Source organism: Varanus komodoensis, unplaced genomic scaffold, assembly GCF_004798865.1.
Source record: "Varanus komodoensis strain SLA01 unplaced genomic scaffold, ASM479886v1 scaffold1, whole genome shotgun sequence".
In the NCBI taxonomy this organism is placed as follows: Eukaryota; Metazoa; Chordata; class Lepidosauria; order Squamata; family Varanidae; genus Varanus; species Varanus komodoensis.
The window spans coordinates 22,814,672-22,831,666 of NW_025335268.1; the positions used below are offsets into that span (position 1 = coordinate 22,814,672).

The 16,995-nt window shown below is 37.2% G+C and overlaps 1 protein-coding gene across 1 annotated transcript in view; it reads left to right on the plus strand.

The window, feature by feature from the left end:
• Positions 1-16,995, plus strand: part of PLD5 (phospholipase D family member 5) — an 80,191-nt gene that overhangs the window by 52,462 nt on the left and 10,734 nt on the right. The window contains 3 exon segments of the mRNA XM_044419723.1: positions 3,810-3,937; positions 10,537-10,734; positions 15,420-15,559. Coding sequence (XP_044275658.1) covers positions 3,810-3,937; positions 10,537-10,734; positions 15,420-15,559 — 466 coding nt within the window.

Below are 16,995 nucleotides of genomic sequence, written 5' to 3' on the forward strand. Positions count from 1 at the left end.
GTAATAACAAAATTATTCCTAAATTTATTTAAAGAGATAAAAGTAAGTAAATTTTCCATTTTGTTTTTTGTTTTCTTAACCATTTCTACTTTCTAACTTTTGTCATCTTTGCTATGTTACATTAATTCATTTTTATTTACATATTTTCCAATCACTTGCTAACAATTTTGTAAATCAGGCCATTTTTGAGCTTCCAAACATCTTACAGAGGTTAATGAAGCTATTTTAGTCTTTTTATTTTTGACCAGATTGTTCTTAATGTCCAAAGAGGATCATCTGGGGATGCAAATGTATTATCAGAGATAACAATTTCATTGATCTGAGAAGTTATAGACTGAAACATGACAATATTTGAAGATATAGCAGCTACATCTTTCTTTTTTATTTACTCTAAAGTAAGCACAGGTTACACCATTGAATTGGGGCTTTAAACCCTTGTCCCTGCCATGGTTCTGATCTGAATTGGGTCTTCAGTGCCATATCTGCCAAAAATATTCAAAATCAGCTCTCTGGAATCCACACCTTAGTGCATATCATTGGTATAAGCTTATATCTTGTTCAGCATCTATAGAAAAGTATATGCCAAGCATGTAGGAGTTAAGTGTAATATAATCAATTACATCAAAAGTGTGGAATTCTGCTTGCACAGCAGAGGTTCCCTTGTTCTCCTACCTTCATGGTCCCTCAACCCCTTGGAATTCATTTAGTGGCATGTAGGGGGTGATGTGGGGAGGGAAATCCTTTTCTCCAGCGTTCTACTGGTCGGTGGCCGCCAATGGATCCAACAGATTCCTTTCACAGGTTAACAGGGAAGAGCTATGGCTTACTAAGACTGGCTAACCTAAAAGATTTTAAACCACTGCCTTTCTGTTTCAAGACAACAGTAATAAATATAATTGAGGCAATACCCACTTCAATAATTTTCTCTAAGGAAGGTGATGCTTTAGTTATTCTGTACAGTAAACTTCCTTGATCTGCTTTGTTAATTAATTTTTCAAGCACCTGTGGCCTTGGATTTTGGCAAGGGGATGGATGCAGGATCTGCTTTTCTTGGACAAAAGAGCTGTCCTTAGAAAGATGCCTCCGCTCAGTTTCTGGGATCTCCTTCCCTCCTTCCTCCATCCCTCTGTGTACCCTGCCTCACCCAATTTAGTAGGGTCTCCTGACCCTCTGTGTAGCATTTTCAGGAAGGAGAAAACTCTGTTTCTTCCAACCCAGCAGTGTGCATCAAACTCTGAAGACAGCCAGTGCTCTAACAGTAGTAGCAGTTTTTGGTTTTAAATCAGATTCTCACTGAAAGCTGCTTGAAATCTCTTCCCTTTTGTGCTCTGTAGCAAAGAAATTGTATTATCTCTATTGAATTAGCAGAGAACAGGAGGTATTTTCAATGAACCCATTTCCCCCATTGCAATGTGTCTGGCTCGTATAAAAAAGCCTTTCTGGTCTGAATAGCTTTAGCTTTTAGTTTCCCAGATTCTGAGTGTGCCATATTTTTCCCACTTAGCCACCTGGTGCCTATGTATTAAGAGATTGTACTGCCATTCATGATTATATGAGAAACTACATTTATCATAGCATTGTTTCCCTCCTCCTAGAACTCTCCCAATGCCTACCAATGCTTCAGAGCAACCTTTCCACTAAGAATGCATAGAAATTGCTTCTAACCACCCCCACTTCTAGCTAATAGCTTTATGATGTACGTGCACGTACACAAGTGTATTTGAATAGCTGCAACTCTCAAACCTCTATCAGGCAGTCCATTTTTTAAACTAAGAGTGTAGGTTCATAGGAAATGGTAAACAAATGAGAAAAAGGTATCAGGTAATAAAGCTAAGCAGAGCAAACTTAGAGCAAGGTTGCTAACAGAAAAAATGAAAACAGTTTGACCACACAATATAGCAGGGCATAAACACAACCCAAAATCACAGCATGGTAAAAAAACAACAACACAGACTTCAGCTGCTGGGTCAGCAATAAAACCAATCAGCTTATTATTTGCATTTCTTTTGATGACCATTCTTAAATCAAGACTGTACTTTTAAAATGTTTTGGGAGCTTTAAACATAGTCTCATGAGACCAGCCATTACGAAAACTGCTGTCTCCAAGTAAAAAGTTTGAACATATGGTCCTGAGCCTTCTCCTGCTGCTGTGCCACTACCCTGACATGGGGTGTTTCATCTTTATTCAATACACATAGTTAGGATACATACTCATTAAAGCATGATTTCCCCTGGCCATGCCAAGGTCTATCCTTGCTGCCTCCCCACTCCTCCCCTTCATCCGTTCTCTACACAGCTACGTGTTGGCAGCAAACAGCAGTCAGTGTAGCCCTTCAGAGAAACTAGATGAGGATGAATTGCTCTGATGAGGTCCTTCTTCAGAGCCAGTCATTGTGGACACTGCAGGCTATGGTCTGTGCTGCAGGCACTCCCTCAGAGCCCCTTTCCTCAGGAGCCTGTAGCCCTCTGTTTTGGGTTTTTTTAAAGTGATTGCAATATTAAGGAGTGGAAGGTTAGTCCTTCCCTCCCTAGCAATGATCTCTCATCAAAGATTGTCTGCAATGCAATTATACTTTTTAAAAAAAATGCCTAAATATAATGAGGGAAAGGGACAAAGAAGCAGGAGAATTTTTCTTCAATCACTTGTGAATCAGAGATAAGAAAATTTCATGTTCATGGAGGTGGATGGGAGAAGGGGGCACACAGATCTTAGATTCTGGATCCTTGGGGACATGAGCTGTAGACTAGAGAAAAGACTAACTCATTTGGGAAAAGTCTCATGACAGTTTACAGTAGCATGAGGTGGATGGGGCTATTTGAGGAAGGAAGAAAGGTCAGGCAGATGGATGGATGGGTGGATGGATGGAAAATACTTTTCATTCCAGCTGTATTCTGGCAAGTCCTTGTAGAGGGTCATTTGAATGTGTTGTCTATTGGTGAACTTATTCTTTATGTCCCTTGCTTTAATGAAGTAAATAATATGATTCTTACTAGTATCAAAGCCAGTTAGTATTACTTAGTATTTTTAGAAGGGTAACCAAGTTAATCTGTTGCAGTGAAAACAAGAGAGTCTTTAAAGATTTACAATTTATCTGCCATTTGTTCTGTCCACAAAAGCTTAAACCAGAATCCATTTGTTAACCTTTATGTCACCAGCTTAATGTGGCAGAGATCCAAGAAACTTTGCTGTTTCAGAATTCTTATTTTTCATTCATTTGGAATGAGTTATCCCATTGCAATTTTTATGAAGTAAAGTAATAGTTAACATTTTCCTGATTCTGAAAACCTGTACACCAGTTCAGTTCATGCCCTGCTCACCTTGGACAAAGGAAATGAAACTGAATTCATACTGAACAAAATCTGTCCTCAAATTACACACAAATTTCCACTTACTTTTTATACTGGAGCTGCATTTTAAATGGCAAAATGTCATCTTTTGGCTTTGTGTATTAAGGTCTTGTTTATTACCAGCATAAGTCCCATTAAACTCAATAGGCCTATTCTCCAGTACAGGTGCATACACTACAATGCAGATGCTGCATTTCCAAATACCCGAGGAGGCAAGAAATCTCACAGTGTGGCATCCTACTGGATAAACATGCATAGAGTTGCACTGTCTGCCCCTCCCTCTTAGGTTGAATCCTGAAGAGACTACTACTCGTAAGATAGTAGTAGTTGAACTTCATTGAACTTCCTGAGACATCTGAGTTAACATGGTTGCAACAGCACTGTTAAACTGCTAAAATCATTAACTGTATGATCTTTTATCTTTTTGCACATTTGTAATGTTATGTTTTTATCTTCCTTAGGTGCAGAAGTGATGTATATAAATTTGACTGCTTACAATGATGGACATTTGCAGTCCTCATTCTGGATTGTGGACAAACAGCATGTATACCTTGGAAGTGCAAGTTTAGAGTGGAGTTCACTGGGACAGGTATTTAAATTTCAAAAGGAGAACTTCTTAAAGAAAGAACTTTCACTGATTGGAAACTGTTGGAAGTTATAGACTTTTTACAGAGGACTGCATCCTTAAAAGAACAAAAAGCCATATGGAACAAAAAAGTTTTATCAGCTAACCTGAAACTGGGCAAAGAAGAAGCCAGCCTGGTTTGTGAATGCTGGTGGCTCCAGAGCCCATGAGGCTGTTCATCCATTCCAGATTTTACCCTATTTGAGAAAAATGGTTAAGCACCATGGATGCTTTCTTTTTAAGTCTGACTCAAATATGGGGTGGATGCACAGCCCCGGTAGCATTGCTGCCACCAGCTTCCACTGTTGGGAGCACAGCCACAGAGAAAGCCTGTGTGGATGAGGGTTTTAAAGTGAGGGGAGCTACAGTATAACATCTTATACAGTAAGTTTAGGCATCACCTTAGGGAACCATAGGATACTTTGGATTCCCAGACCTGAGTCAGAACAGAGCTTCAACATCAAAGCTGTGGTTCTGCACTCTGATCCACCTTCCCCACTCCCAGCATCAGGCACAAAAAGAACCATGCCAGCTGCCTCTGCAAGGTTGGGAAATCAGCAGGGTGGGGAGAGACTGGGGCCTCCAAGGCCTCTTGCTATCCACTCCAGCCTCCTTCCCTCCCCCTCCAAAGTGCCTCAGCCAAGTTGGAGGTGTGGAAAGCAAAGATCAACTCGGTCCCTCCTCATTTTATGCATTGGATAGTTGTGAGTCTCTGGCTTTAAGGGCTTACAAGTATTGAGGACATAATTGCTAGGATTGCACCCTAAATATATCAGGGTACAAAATGCCCTTCATCCACAAGGAATCACAGAGTGGTGTGCACAACATTAAAGACAAGCAAATAAATCTGCTATAGAAACTGTATGATTACATACTAAAGGACACATTATTTTTTAAATAAAAAATTATATCCAATTCTTCCAAGCTCGTCCTGGATGATTTGCCCATTCCTTTGCTGCGTTTCAGCTTCCACTATACCTTCCCTCAACCTACATCCAACTCCTATCCTCTCCCTTCATTTTTGGACACTTGGCTGGGAAAAGGCATTTCTGTGTTCAAGTAGCACCTAACACAGAGAACATGGAAACTTGGAATGTTATCTGAATCTTACCTACTTGCTAGCTTTTTCTCTGTCAACACACAAGTGCAAGCCCCAATACACACATTAAGTTTACAAAAACGTTTAGTTTGACTTACTGTAAGTATGCCCTGCTTAACAACTTAAATATGCTGCACCTAAAATATGGGCAAGTTCTACATATCAGAGTGCACACAGAGTGATGCCCTGATGCACTAGCTTTACTGTTAACTACTCAAGGGTAACTCAGGACCAAATTAGACACATGTGGCAGCTATTCTTAATGAAGAGAGTTCCCATTGGCAACAGCCATTTATGTTTTTTTTTCTTCCTGGTACCATAATCAAGATTCTGTTGTGTCTATTCTTATTATGTGGTGACAGGTTGGAAAACCAAACTTATATTTTCAGCATCTTAAACTCCATGAAAAGAGTGATTCTTATTGATCAACCATTGTGTTTTCCAATGTATTCATGTGTGCAAAAGAAGTCATTTTCTGTTACACAGAGAGTAACATGTTACAAAATGCTCTTTGACCTTGTTATTCATCAGTAGTGTTCTGGGTAATAAGTGATATGATCAAATCATTTTTGGATAGGAACAACATATGCATTTCAAACAATACCTTTCAGCCATCCTTTTTGAAATTCCTACCATATCAAGTGATGCTTTAAATATAAAATAATAGCAAATTTGGGGGAAATCCTATAGATTTGTAGTAAAATACATCATTTTCACTTTGACGAAAGCCAGTGGTCTGTCTCCATGCATGCTGCAGGAATGAATGTTCATCTACCTAAACTGTGTGTTTGTTATCTTGACATGCAACATTCTAGCAAACTGAAATAATTATAATTTAGTGGATATTAGCTAATTATTAGATATTAGAGGATAGTGGGGGTTGTTAATAAAGATGAATCAATATAGTTTAAAATGCATTTTGTGAGATCCATAGTAATTTTAGAATGGTATAGAATAAATCTCTGGGTATTTTGGATTGGATTTGTATATTTTCACAACTTTTCAATAATTTGAGAACGTGTCTTGGCTTCCAAGGAGTACAGATTGGTAATATTTTAATTAAAATGACTGTTCTGTTATACATATTAAAGATTTCAATATCATCTACTAGAAGGATTATTTAGTTTCTTCCACTGTTGTTGCTTGGTAACACTATAAACTGGGAAAATGAGTTTTCCCAACTGCATGTCCTTAGTTTGAGCTTCCCTACTTGCCCCAATTCAACACATTAAATCAGCTTTACTTCTACAAGTAATTACTACAGTCCATCTTTAGCATGAAGCCTCATATGTAATGGAATGCAAAGGACACTAAGGGAAAACCTCCCACTAGTTTTAAACTATGAAACTGAATATTTAACCAGCCTACCTTGAGATGTTGCAAATACCCATCTATAAAACAGATGAAATGCTCTGTAATATTTCCAAGCAAGAGTTTATAGTAAGAATTATTTGCTGAGGTAGGGCCTCTTCATTTGCATTTCTGGAAAAGACAGCTGCATGTCCTCATTACAAAACTGTATGTAGTGAAAAGAACTCTATATCAGTCTCTTAGTGTTTTGAAGCTAATGAATTTTTTAAAGTTATGAAAGGGCCCATCTGGCTCTTTTAAGATAAGACATGTATGACATTTAGTCAAATTAAGTTCTTTTACTTTGCATCAAATAAAACTTGGATTGAGATGAGCTGTTTCTCATCTTTGTACTTGGAATAACGTTGCACTGGAAGTTGATACATTTAAAGTTCATTGATGCAGTGCAGTTACTCTTCGGTTCCAGGTCACTTTCCAAGTTTTGGAGAATCAAGGCACAACAGTAAGTACTTTGTGGAAGGAAACTGACAAATGAACATTTTCCCCCCAGCTGTTATAGGAAGCAGTATTATAAAACATATAATATGCTCTTACAGGACTAAAATGCTAAAGAAGAATATATTTAAAAGCAAACAAAACTATGTAAATAAATGCTAGTTTCTTTGTTTCTACAGAACTAGACTTATCAAATCTTCCAGATTCATTGCTTCTCCTCATATTACATGAGACCTTGACATATGCTACACTCTGCAGTGTAGAGTGTCTGTTGGGATGCATATCTTAGAGCATCCAAGATCACATATCCCTCCATGTAGTAGGAGTTACTATATTGATATTCATTTCTTCCTAGTTTTCTAGTACAAGATATTCAGAGTTGAGTGGAAGCTTTTCACATTTGGCGTTAATGACCTCATTGGGTTAGATCCAAGCTAAGGTAACTGAATTTGGTGCCACTGATGTCAGTGGGATTGGGTCCTGATGAACTTGTGCCATTGATTTCAGTGGATCCTATTATAGTCTGGATTCAATTCATCATTAATAGTGATTGCATAAATAAATATGACCACTATCTTCAATGCAGCATAAATTCTGATGAGCATTATCCTTAATAGATTATTACTAATAACTATAATTAGGCAGTGCTTGATTTTTAAATTAATGTAGGTGTTATGTATGTCCTTCTTAGGATGGCTCTATTCTAGCTCTGAAGTTGAAATTAGAATGATTAATGAGATGTTGGCTTTCCTGCTACAGTTTGTACTGGCAAATAATAGATTGACTTAGTCTTGCAATAGCTTTACCAGTACATGTTTGAGCTTTACAAAATGTTGGTATATTTATTTTTTACAAATGTGTCTCATATCTTGGTAGTAGAAGTAAAGGCCATGAATGTAGGGATCAAGGCACTGACTTGGCTCAGAAAGTCTAGAAAGAGGGCTACTAGCCCTAGTAATCAGAGAAAAAATGGAGATTGATTTATTTATTTATAGCATTTGTATGCCGTTCTATTATACAAAAATCTCAGAATGGATTACAATATTTAAAAGAACAATTAAAACAACAATTTCTAATAAATAAATTGAAACAGAACAAAACAATAAATCACAAAACAAACAGAGTGACTGAAGGTTAAATGTTGTTGATTTTAAAATACTGTTTAAATAAAAAGTTTTTGGCCTGGTGCCAAGGAGTATAAGCTTGGTGCCAGGTGTACCTCTCTGGGAAGTACATTCCAGGGTCTGGGTGCCATGACAGAGAAGGCCCTAGTCTGAGTTGATGACCTTTTTACCTCTCTTAGAGAGGGTTCCCAGAGCAGGGCTTCCACAGATCTTAAGGGGCATGAGGGTGTATAAGGAAGGAGAAGATCCTTCTGGTTCTCTCTTTCTCTTAATATATTTTCTGCTAAGGGAAGACATTATAAGAAAATACAGATGGCTCATAAGTAGAATCAGATTTTCCCTCTCCCCAAACCCAAATCTCCATGAATATGATAGTATCAACAAAGATTCTTCTGGAAGTTCCCTCAAACCCACTTAAGTCCAGCAACCTAAGTATGCTTTGCTTAGCTTCAGCAACTAGTAAAACAGAATGGTATGAATGGGTTCCTATTCTATTGGTATTTATTGTGCATTACCATATCACCTTATTGTGTATGTGGCAGGGGGCTGAAGTGCCTAATTTTGCAATGCCACTTATTTCAGTATTCCAAACAAGCAGATAAATGGGAATGAGTCAGAAGTATAGCCTTAAGAAATCATTATTTATAATCTGAGTGAAGAGTGAATAAAAAAGTAAGTAATGTACAAGAATATGTCAGTGAAAAGCTCACTCGCTCACAGCCACCCAGAGGCTTTGTTAGGAGTAGGGGGGTGGCATATAAATGCAAAAATAAATAAATACCTAGAAGTAAGTCCCATTGAACTGAAAGGACTTGCTTCTGTTTTGAGTAAGCATGCATATAATTGCATGGTATATCTGCAAAATAAAAATAAAGCTGCTTCATAAACTGTGGGAATAGAGTTCAAACCAGTACTAATGGAGAACATAATCGAATTGTTTAAAATAAAACTATTCTTTTCTACAAAATGTTTGAATAGGAAATAATCCAAGCCTAATCGAATAATATCAGCATATGTGGTTGCCTTGGTGTGATCTTCACATGTCTCTTAACATATCCAAAGGCAAGCTGGGAAGATCCTCATTAAGAAAATAATTTATGATCTATGGGATGGCTTTGTTATGCCAACAGTTTCTAGCTCTCTCCACTTCCATACAAAAGTATTTAGGATTGCAAGGTCAGGAAACCCAAATTCTATACATTTCTGAGTTGTATAAAGGAGAGAAAGCATTTTCTCTTTGTAGCAAAACACAATGGGACATGTTGAATTTTCTAAAAGGTCCTTTCCTTTGCCACTGCTAAAAGTACAGGACATCTCTTACAGTACAGGATCTAGCACCCCTGAAGGGTTTGTGTATATCCTTCTATGCACCATAAATGAGTCGACTCCCAGTACTCACAGAGTGTACCACTGCTCAGTTTTCCTCTATTTCCCCCTTCAGCCCCAAGTGCCACCTGGCATTCCACTTATGGTCCCCCCACACACACCTTCTGTGGGGGATTTCCTGCTGGATGTGGCTAAGGATGAATAATCCACTCTTTTCAGAAGGATTTGCCAAAGTGGTTTGGAAAGTACAGCTCAGCGATGTATGTGGAAGGTAGCCACAGCAAAGCTGTGTAAATTTAACAGAAAGACTGAAAATGCAGTCTAGCTGCTACATGGAGAAGAGAACACATATTTATTAGTACTTGCACTAAAGTAATAAACTATGAAGTTAAACATTGAAATAGTAGCTAAAATAATATTAGGGCACAATCATATGTACATTTGGACAGGAAACTCTAGAACTCTGTGGAATGCTGGAAGTAGTAGGATTATTACTATCAACTCAGCATATGTAGAACTGCACCCTCAGTATATTCATATTAATATACTCAGAATTGAATTCATGTCTGTATTGATCAGAATTTTTCTTCCATTGGTCTTATGCTCAGGAAAGTAAATACAGTACTTTTCACCAGGGACTAGAATAGACTGTTCCCAAGGATGATGCTAGCACAACCGCGTGATTCCGTGACATCCAGCTGTCACCAAGGTGATTCTTGTAAAGAAGTACATTCAGAAGAGTTGTTGTTTTGATGATATAAGGAACTGAAAAATAAGTAACATGTCTTCAGTTATTTTTATGAATGGGTAGGGAGTGTTTTTTATTCACTGTGTTCAGCTTCGCTGGACAAAAATTTTATTTCAGGAAATAAATAATCTATATGTCCTTTACTAACCAGACCTGCCATGTTATCAACACAGAATGTGTTAGTCACTTACAAATAATAGTTAAAATATTAATGCCTTTCTGTTCTTTTCCCTCTATCAGGGCTGATGTTAAAATATTTAGCATTAATATATGTATATGGAGGCAATAAAAGCAATTGCATTTTGTCTTAGAGTAAGGTGTTGTCCCTACAGATCTATTTCAGATTAGGGCAATACTTTCTTGCATTTAGCTACTTAAAACAAAGAACTTCTTAAAAAATAACATCAACTGGATGAGATACAACACAATGCTCTTACTAATTTGCACTTATATTTCACAGATGAAAGAACTGGGTGTCATCGTGTATAATTGCAGTTGTTTGGTGTTAGATTTACAACGGACATTTGCATTGTACAGTTCTCTGAAATCCAAGAGCAAAGTACCTCCCGTTTGGTCTAAGAGACTGTATGCAGTTTATGGCACTGAAAATAAACTGATCCTCAAATTGAATGAAACCAAATCGCAAGTCTTTGTCTCGGTGAGCTTGTTTTTGTTTTGTTTGTCTGGAGAATGCTTGTTCTTTGCTTCTTTTTATACAGGCTGAGAAATAGTCTTCATCAGAACTTGAACATACACATGGCCATATAGAGTGAATCAATATTTATATAATATTCCACATGTGTGGTTTCCTTAGAATTCACCTACCATTGATCTCTGATCAGCCTCTAGTTTTATTACAGATGAATTTTCCATAGTTACTTTCTGCAGCTGCTGTGGTAAAAGTGCTTAAGAACAGGCCAATACCTGTGATTTGTGCCATAGAAACACACAGCCCCAGCTTACATCAAAAGCTATTTAAGTTTTTTAGTGTGTCAGACAGAACTACAAATCCCTATACCCAGACAACAAATTATGTTCCTGAATGTAATGTTTAGCCTTTAGTCAAGCACCTATCACCCTCCCTTTGCAAAGATAATGTGTTATTTTGCTGACTAAGGGGTGCAGAAGACAAGGTAGAACTAGCAATTACAAGATCCAAACCAGGGAGAGTAAGTTGAATCATTATTAAATCAGCAATGGAAAAGGCCATTTTAAATAACTGATTTAAGCCAAGTCTTCTATTGATATTTCTTCATCTACTTCCTAAACAAAGGTGCCGAGGTAACTACTAAACCTTATTTACTTACAATCACAATATGATTTCCTTTGATTGATTCTTAGAACCAGGCTTGCATTTCTTCATAATACCACAAATATGTAATATGTAATATACCACAAATAAGTAAGAGAATATAGTGATCCCTAGACTGGACATTCTTCTCTTCTCGCCTTGTCTCTTCTCTTCTTCCCAGAGTTGCTCTCTTCTGTTTTGTTTTCATCCCATGAAAATGAAATTCGTGTCCTTGGTAGATGATATATAAATGTTCATACTTGATAAAGGACTAAATTGGTCCATTACATAGAAAAGCCTAAATACTAACTTTGTTTTGATACTAACTTTTAAGGCCAGCATGTCTTTGTCTAGATTATTTAATATCTAGTTATTAATTAAGACAGGAACAGGGAGCCTGTGTTCTTCAACACGTTGTTGGACTACAATTACCTCTGATCATTGATTGGGGTAGATGAGATCTGGAGCCCAAAAAAAATCTGTAGGGTCACAGGTCAGTAACCCCAATTTAAGAAAAAAGTAATATGTAGAATCAAATATTTCTTATTTTATTTAATAAAAAGAAAAGAAAAAGATACCAAGGGACCTTACACAAATATTACATATTGTACCAAATTTGGGAAGTTTTATAAAAAGTCAATAGTTATTATTACTTCTGGCAAATTTATAACTACAATTTTAACTTTATAATACTTAGGTAAGTTAATTAATACTTAATTAAAATTAATAATTATTACATAGAAAAATGTTTTGAGATGGGTTTCAAAAATAATAATTCACCTTATAACATATCCACAAATCCACCAACGATTAGTAATTAATATTCATTTTTTTCTTCGATAAAGCAATATCATAATAGAAGAATTAAATTCATAAAGCAATTATAATTCATAATACTAACTTATTTTCTATTCCTTTTAAATTAATTGTATTTGTATTGAAATTGTGATTCACTGATAACATTTCTATAGGTTCTTTTTTCTCACAATTGCTAAATAAAATATATGTAACAGACTTTCCATGTATTATTAGATTATTTATTTAAAATATTTTTAATCACCTGATGTATCCACCTTTGAGCAATTTCATTTCTGAGTAAACTCCAGGGATCTTGGGCCAGTTCAAAATGGAACACATCTCTTTGAATGGGATGGGTGAATTTACTAGTTGAGCTCTCACTTCCTTTAAAAGTCATCAACTTTAGGAACCAAGAATTTCATCCTGAGCTTATATTCTGAAAACCTTTGGATAAAATCAATAACTGTGATATATTGTTTGAGTCTTGTCGTACTATCTATTGGTTATTAAACAAATGGTGTCTGCAACAAAATGTTGCACTATGGTGAAACCCTACACAGTTCTTGCTTGCCAACCATGTACATTTCTAGGATTCTCCATTCCATTTCTCCCCTGTTCTTCAAATAGTCAACCATCATCAGTTCACACTGAGATTCCGAAAGGGATTTATTATCTTAGAGGTGTTTTCATTATTTTTGTACTTCTGCAAACATTGGATTCCCCCAAGCCTAATGCAACATTATCCACATTCAGAAAATGAGTCCACTGTTAGTTTATATAACTTATAGTATGGAAACACTAAATAGGTTTTTTTCCTGATGAAAATCCAGTGATGGATATATTATCGTGTCACAATAGGACATGCTTAGCAATAGGAAGAAAACTACTATCTTGGATAACCCTTCCTTGTTTTTTCCATGTCCACATGATATTAAATCTGGGTGCTTTCCCTTTAGCAACCATTGTGATACAGTTGCTAGGCAACAAAAATCATCTCTATGGCTGATAAACACAAAAGAACATGTACTTTCTATATAAGGTCACAGAAGCTGCTGACTGCCTTTCAGAATTAATGACGTTACTGTTGCTTGAATCATTTATTATTCCATTATTATCATCACTCCCACAAGCAGCCAAAGTTTAACACTAATAATTTTAGGACAGACTGCATGCCAGATCAGGGATAATTTTTGCAGACAAGGAGGAAAATAAATGGAATAGAAACTAGGAAGAAAAAGTAGCAAAACAGCATATTTAATAAAAATTAATTATTATTATTATTTCTGTTGCCATACAAAGACACACATTCTCTGGTTGGGTCACAAAGTGGATACAACATTAAAATACAATATAAATTATGTTAAAATAATACAAAGATATTGTTTGATTGACTTGATTTGTACCCACCTTTTCACCAAGAAAATAATGCAAGGAAGCTAAGCGTTTTAAAATTTTTAAAAATTGTTTAAAAGAATTTCAAAGATTAAATTGAGAATTGTCCAAATAGCTTTGGCTTTTGGATGGTATAGAAATGAAAATAACGACGACGACAATGACAATGACAATGGCAAGGGCAGTTAGAACGCACAAGATTCACAGAATAAAAGCAGTACTCAGCCCGAACATCTTTGCAGACACTGAATAGCAGGACAGCAGAGTGGAAGCCAACCTGGCCTCCCTCAGCAGGGACTCCAAAGGCTGGGAGCGGCCACTCCAGGGGTTCACCTCTTCCACCACCACCAGACTTGACCCTGAAGGCGGTAGTAGCAGGAGGAGTGCCTCCTCTGAAGAATTTTAACCCCAGGTGGGCTCATATGAAGGAAGACCTTCCAGGTAGCCCGGTCTCAAGCCATCTCGGAGGTAGACTAATAACCAGTGAATATTGTAACAAAATAGTCACTTCTCTTCTTTAACTGTTCCCTGTAACATAGAATGGAGACTTGGCTTTGACTTTCCAAAAACACACATGGGATGTACACACATCATAGAATATCTGCAGCGGCAACTGTCATTTCCTGGTTCACATGATCACAGTGTTGCTAACAAACCATGGTGGTTCGCTGCATGTGCTGGTCATGTGACAGCTAGATTTCTCTAATTACCGCCCCTGGCATGATTTGTCATGTCATTCAAACTCAGGCAGCATGGCTTGATTGATTGGGAGCAACCTCAAATAACCTGTGGGCTGTTATTTCTAGGTTGCTCCCTTACTACAAACAAACCATGTTGCCGGAGTTCGGATGACATCGCAAGCCAAGTCAGCAAGGGTAATTCAGAAAATCCAGCTAGCATGTGTGACAGAAGGGAAAAAGAGCCACTGTGCTTTATTTCCGTCACTGTGATTGGGTAAACCAGGTCATTATATTGTAGATCGTGTCTAGAATCCATAATGTAGGATCCACAGGGACTTTGAAAAATGATGGACCTTGACAAGGTGTGATTTGACCTGTGTAGCTTTGGTATAGGAATGCCAGGAACTGACATGTGATTATTTGTTTCTGACTCTTTAAGAATTTGTTACACATATTCTGATTCCTTAAGGAGGGCTAACAGTTATTGATCTGGTCCAGACATACACGTAATAAAAATTCATGGTTTAGCCCACAGGTTGTTGAACTTTGGTTTGTCCTGATGTGTGAACCCAGCCATGCTAAGAGTCCCATGGTTAGAGCTGATGGGCTGTATGCTTTGGGTTGTTTAAAACATGGGTTGTTGTTAAATGTCATCCCAAAATCATGAATTGATCATAGTTTTTTCCATCAGGACATAGAGACAGCGTGAGTGTTAAAACATGCACACATGCATATACAGAACTTTTTTCATGCCAGTAAAGGAATTTGGGAAACAGGGAGGGAGTGTGCAAAATGAGAAAACAACACAAAGACTGAGAAAAGAAATAATAGTTTGCTAAACTGTCTGCCAGAAAAATTGGATTAAACAGGGTTCAAATGTATGTTAGACAAATCATGGGTTAATCAGGAGTTAACTCATAGGTTAGCATTATGTGCAAACCAGGTCATAGAGTACAGAAAATTTGTACTCATTTGTGCATCCAGCAAATTCTAGATTATGTATTTGAAAATACTTGTTTGAATCCTGTGTATCAAACAGTAATTTCCTTGAACATATCACCTACTCGTTACAAAGCTGATGAAGCATAATAATTTTATGCATTTATTCTACACTGAAGAAAGGTGAAAGGGTAAATCCTCTGCATAACTTCTAATGTAAGTTTTGACCTTTTATTTTCACAGAATTCTCCCAAGCTACTTTGCCCTAAAGACAGAGTTTTAGATATTGATGCTATCTATAGTGTTATTGATGATGCTCAACAGTTTGTTTATATTGCTGTTATGGACTACTTGCCTATCACCAATGTCACAAATGAGCCAAGGTCAGTGAATACCAGAAAACTGTGTTTGTATATGATTGTATTAAGAGAAATAAGCTGTTGCTTCTGAAAGCAGTGTTCATTCAGTTATTTCCTGGAGGCAACATTTAGTCGTCCAGCTCTTGCCTCAGATATCAACAAGATTGCAAATGTGGGATCCAGACCAGAAATTATATGAAGCTGATACAAATCTTGTTTGTTTGTTTTTGGGTTGATACAAATCATGACCCCTCAGAATGTTCAAACACCATCCACTTAAGAAAGGTGCCATCTTTTTAGAAAAAGAGAGGTGCGCCCAACCCAGCTTGCAGGGGGCAATCAGAGATAACCTGGGGATCCGCTTCTCATACAGCTCACAGGCCACTTGTGAGTGTTGGGATGCAGGGCTGTGCTAGATGATATTATGGGATGGGAGGGCCATAGGCCTTGACACCCATCCTGCTGACTTGGTCTGGGGATGGGCAATCCAGCCCCAGAAGAGAAGTTTCCCAACCTTGCTTTAGAAAAGTAGAAAATAGGGGTTGAGAATCTCTGACATTTAGTAGTAGAAAGCATGCAAGAATGCTTGTTTTTCATTCAGGGGACCAGATTGCTCAACTGTTCTGCAGCTACCCTATCTAATTTCTCTTTCTGACAAGAAAGGGATAAAGTGTGGCTTATTTATTGTTTATTTAACATGCTGTTTATTTTTTAAACATCACTTCCCAATTAAGTGTTTATTTTAGGATGCCACATGTTCAGGTTAGAGAGAACTAAGTGTTAAACTTCCCAAAGATTTTTCTGTGTCAGAAACATAGGAACTTTGTTCTCCCTATCAGAATATGCCAATTAACAATGACTAACTGAGCATTTTCATTCATAGGGCTGCCACAAGTCAGAGATGACTTGATGGCACATAACAACACAACTTAAGGTGAAAGGAATTATTTTCTCACATTGAATATGAAGTACTAACAAAGAGACCTTCTTTGGTTGTAGCAGTTCCACTGAAGTTCCACTTTCAATCTTATGTTTCAGTATCCACTTTCCTTTTTACATTTATACATGTCTGTTTCTTATAATACTAAAAATACCAAAGTAATTTGTGATTATTTGCTAGATTTGAGCTCTTGGGCTCTTGGATGACTTTATCCCATTATTGATCTGACCAAAAGAAACCTTCTTAGCAACTTGCCAGTTCTAGTAATGCCTCCTGCAAATTCCTAGACATGCTCTTGTCTCATGCAGTTGGGATTTAGCCAGCAACCCCCCCCCCCCCCCGCCGCCACTTGGAGTTGACTCAGGAGTCACTTAGGCCTTGCATACTATTAATGATCACTTTTTCAACCAATGCAGTCTTAACAAGAATTGTCCCTTTCATGGTTTGCTACTAGTTGTTCAACATAGTCAACTGGGGTGTGCGTCTTATTTTAATTATTTTTAATTGAACTAGGAAGTCC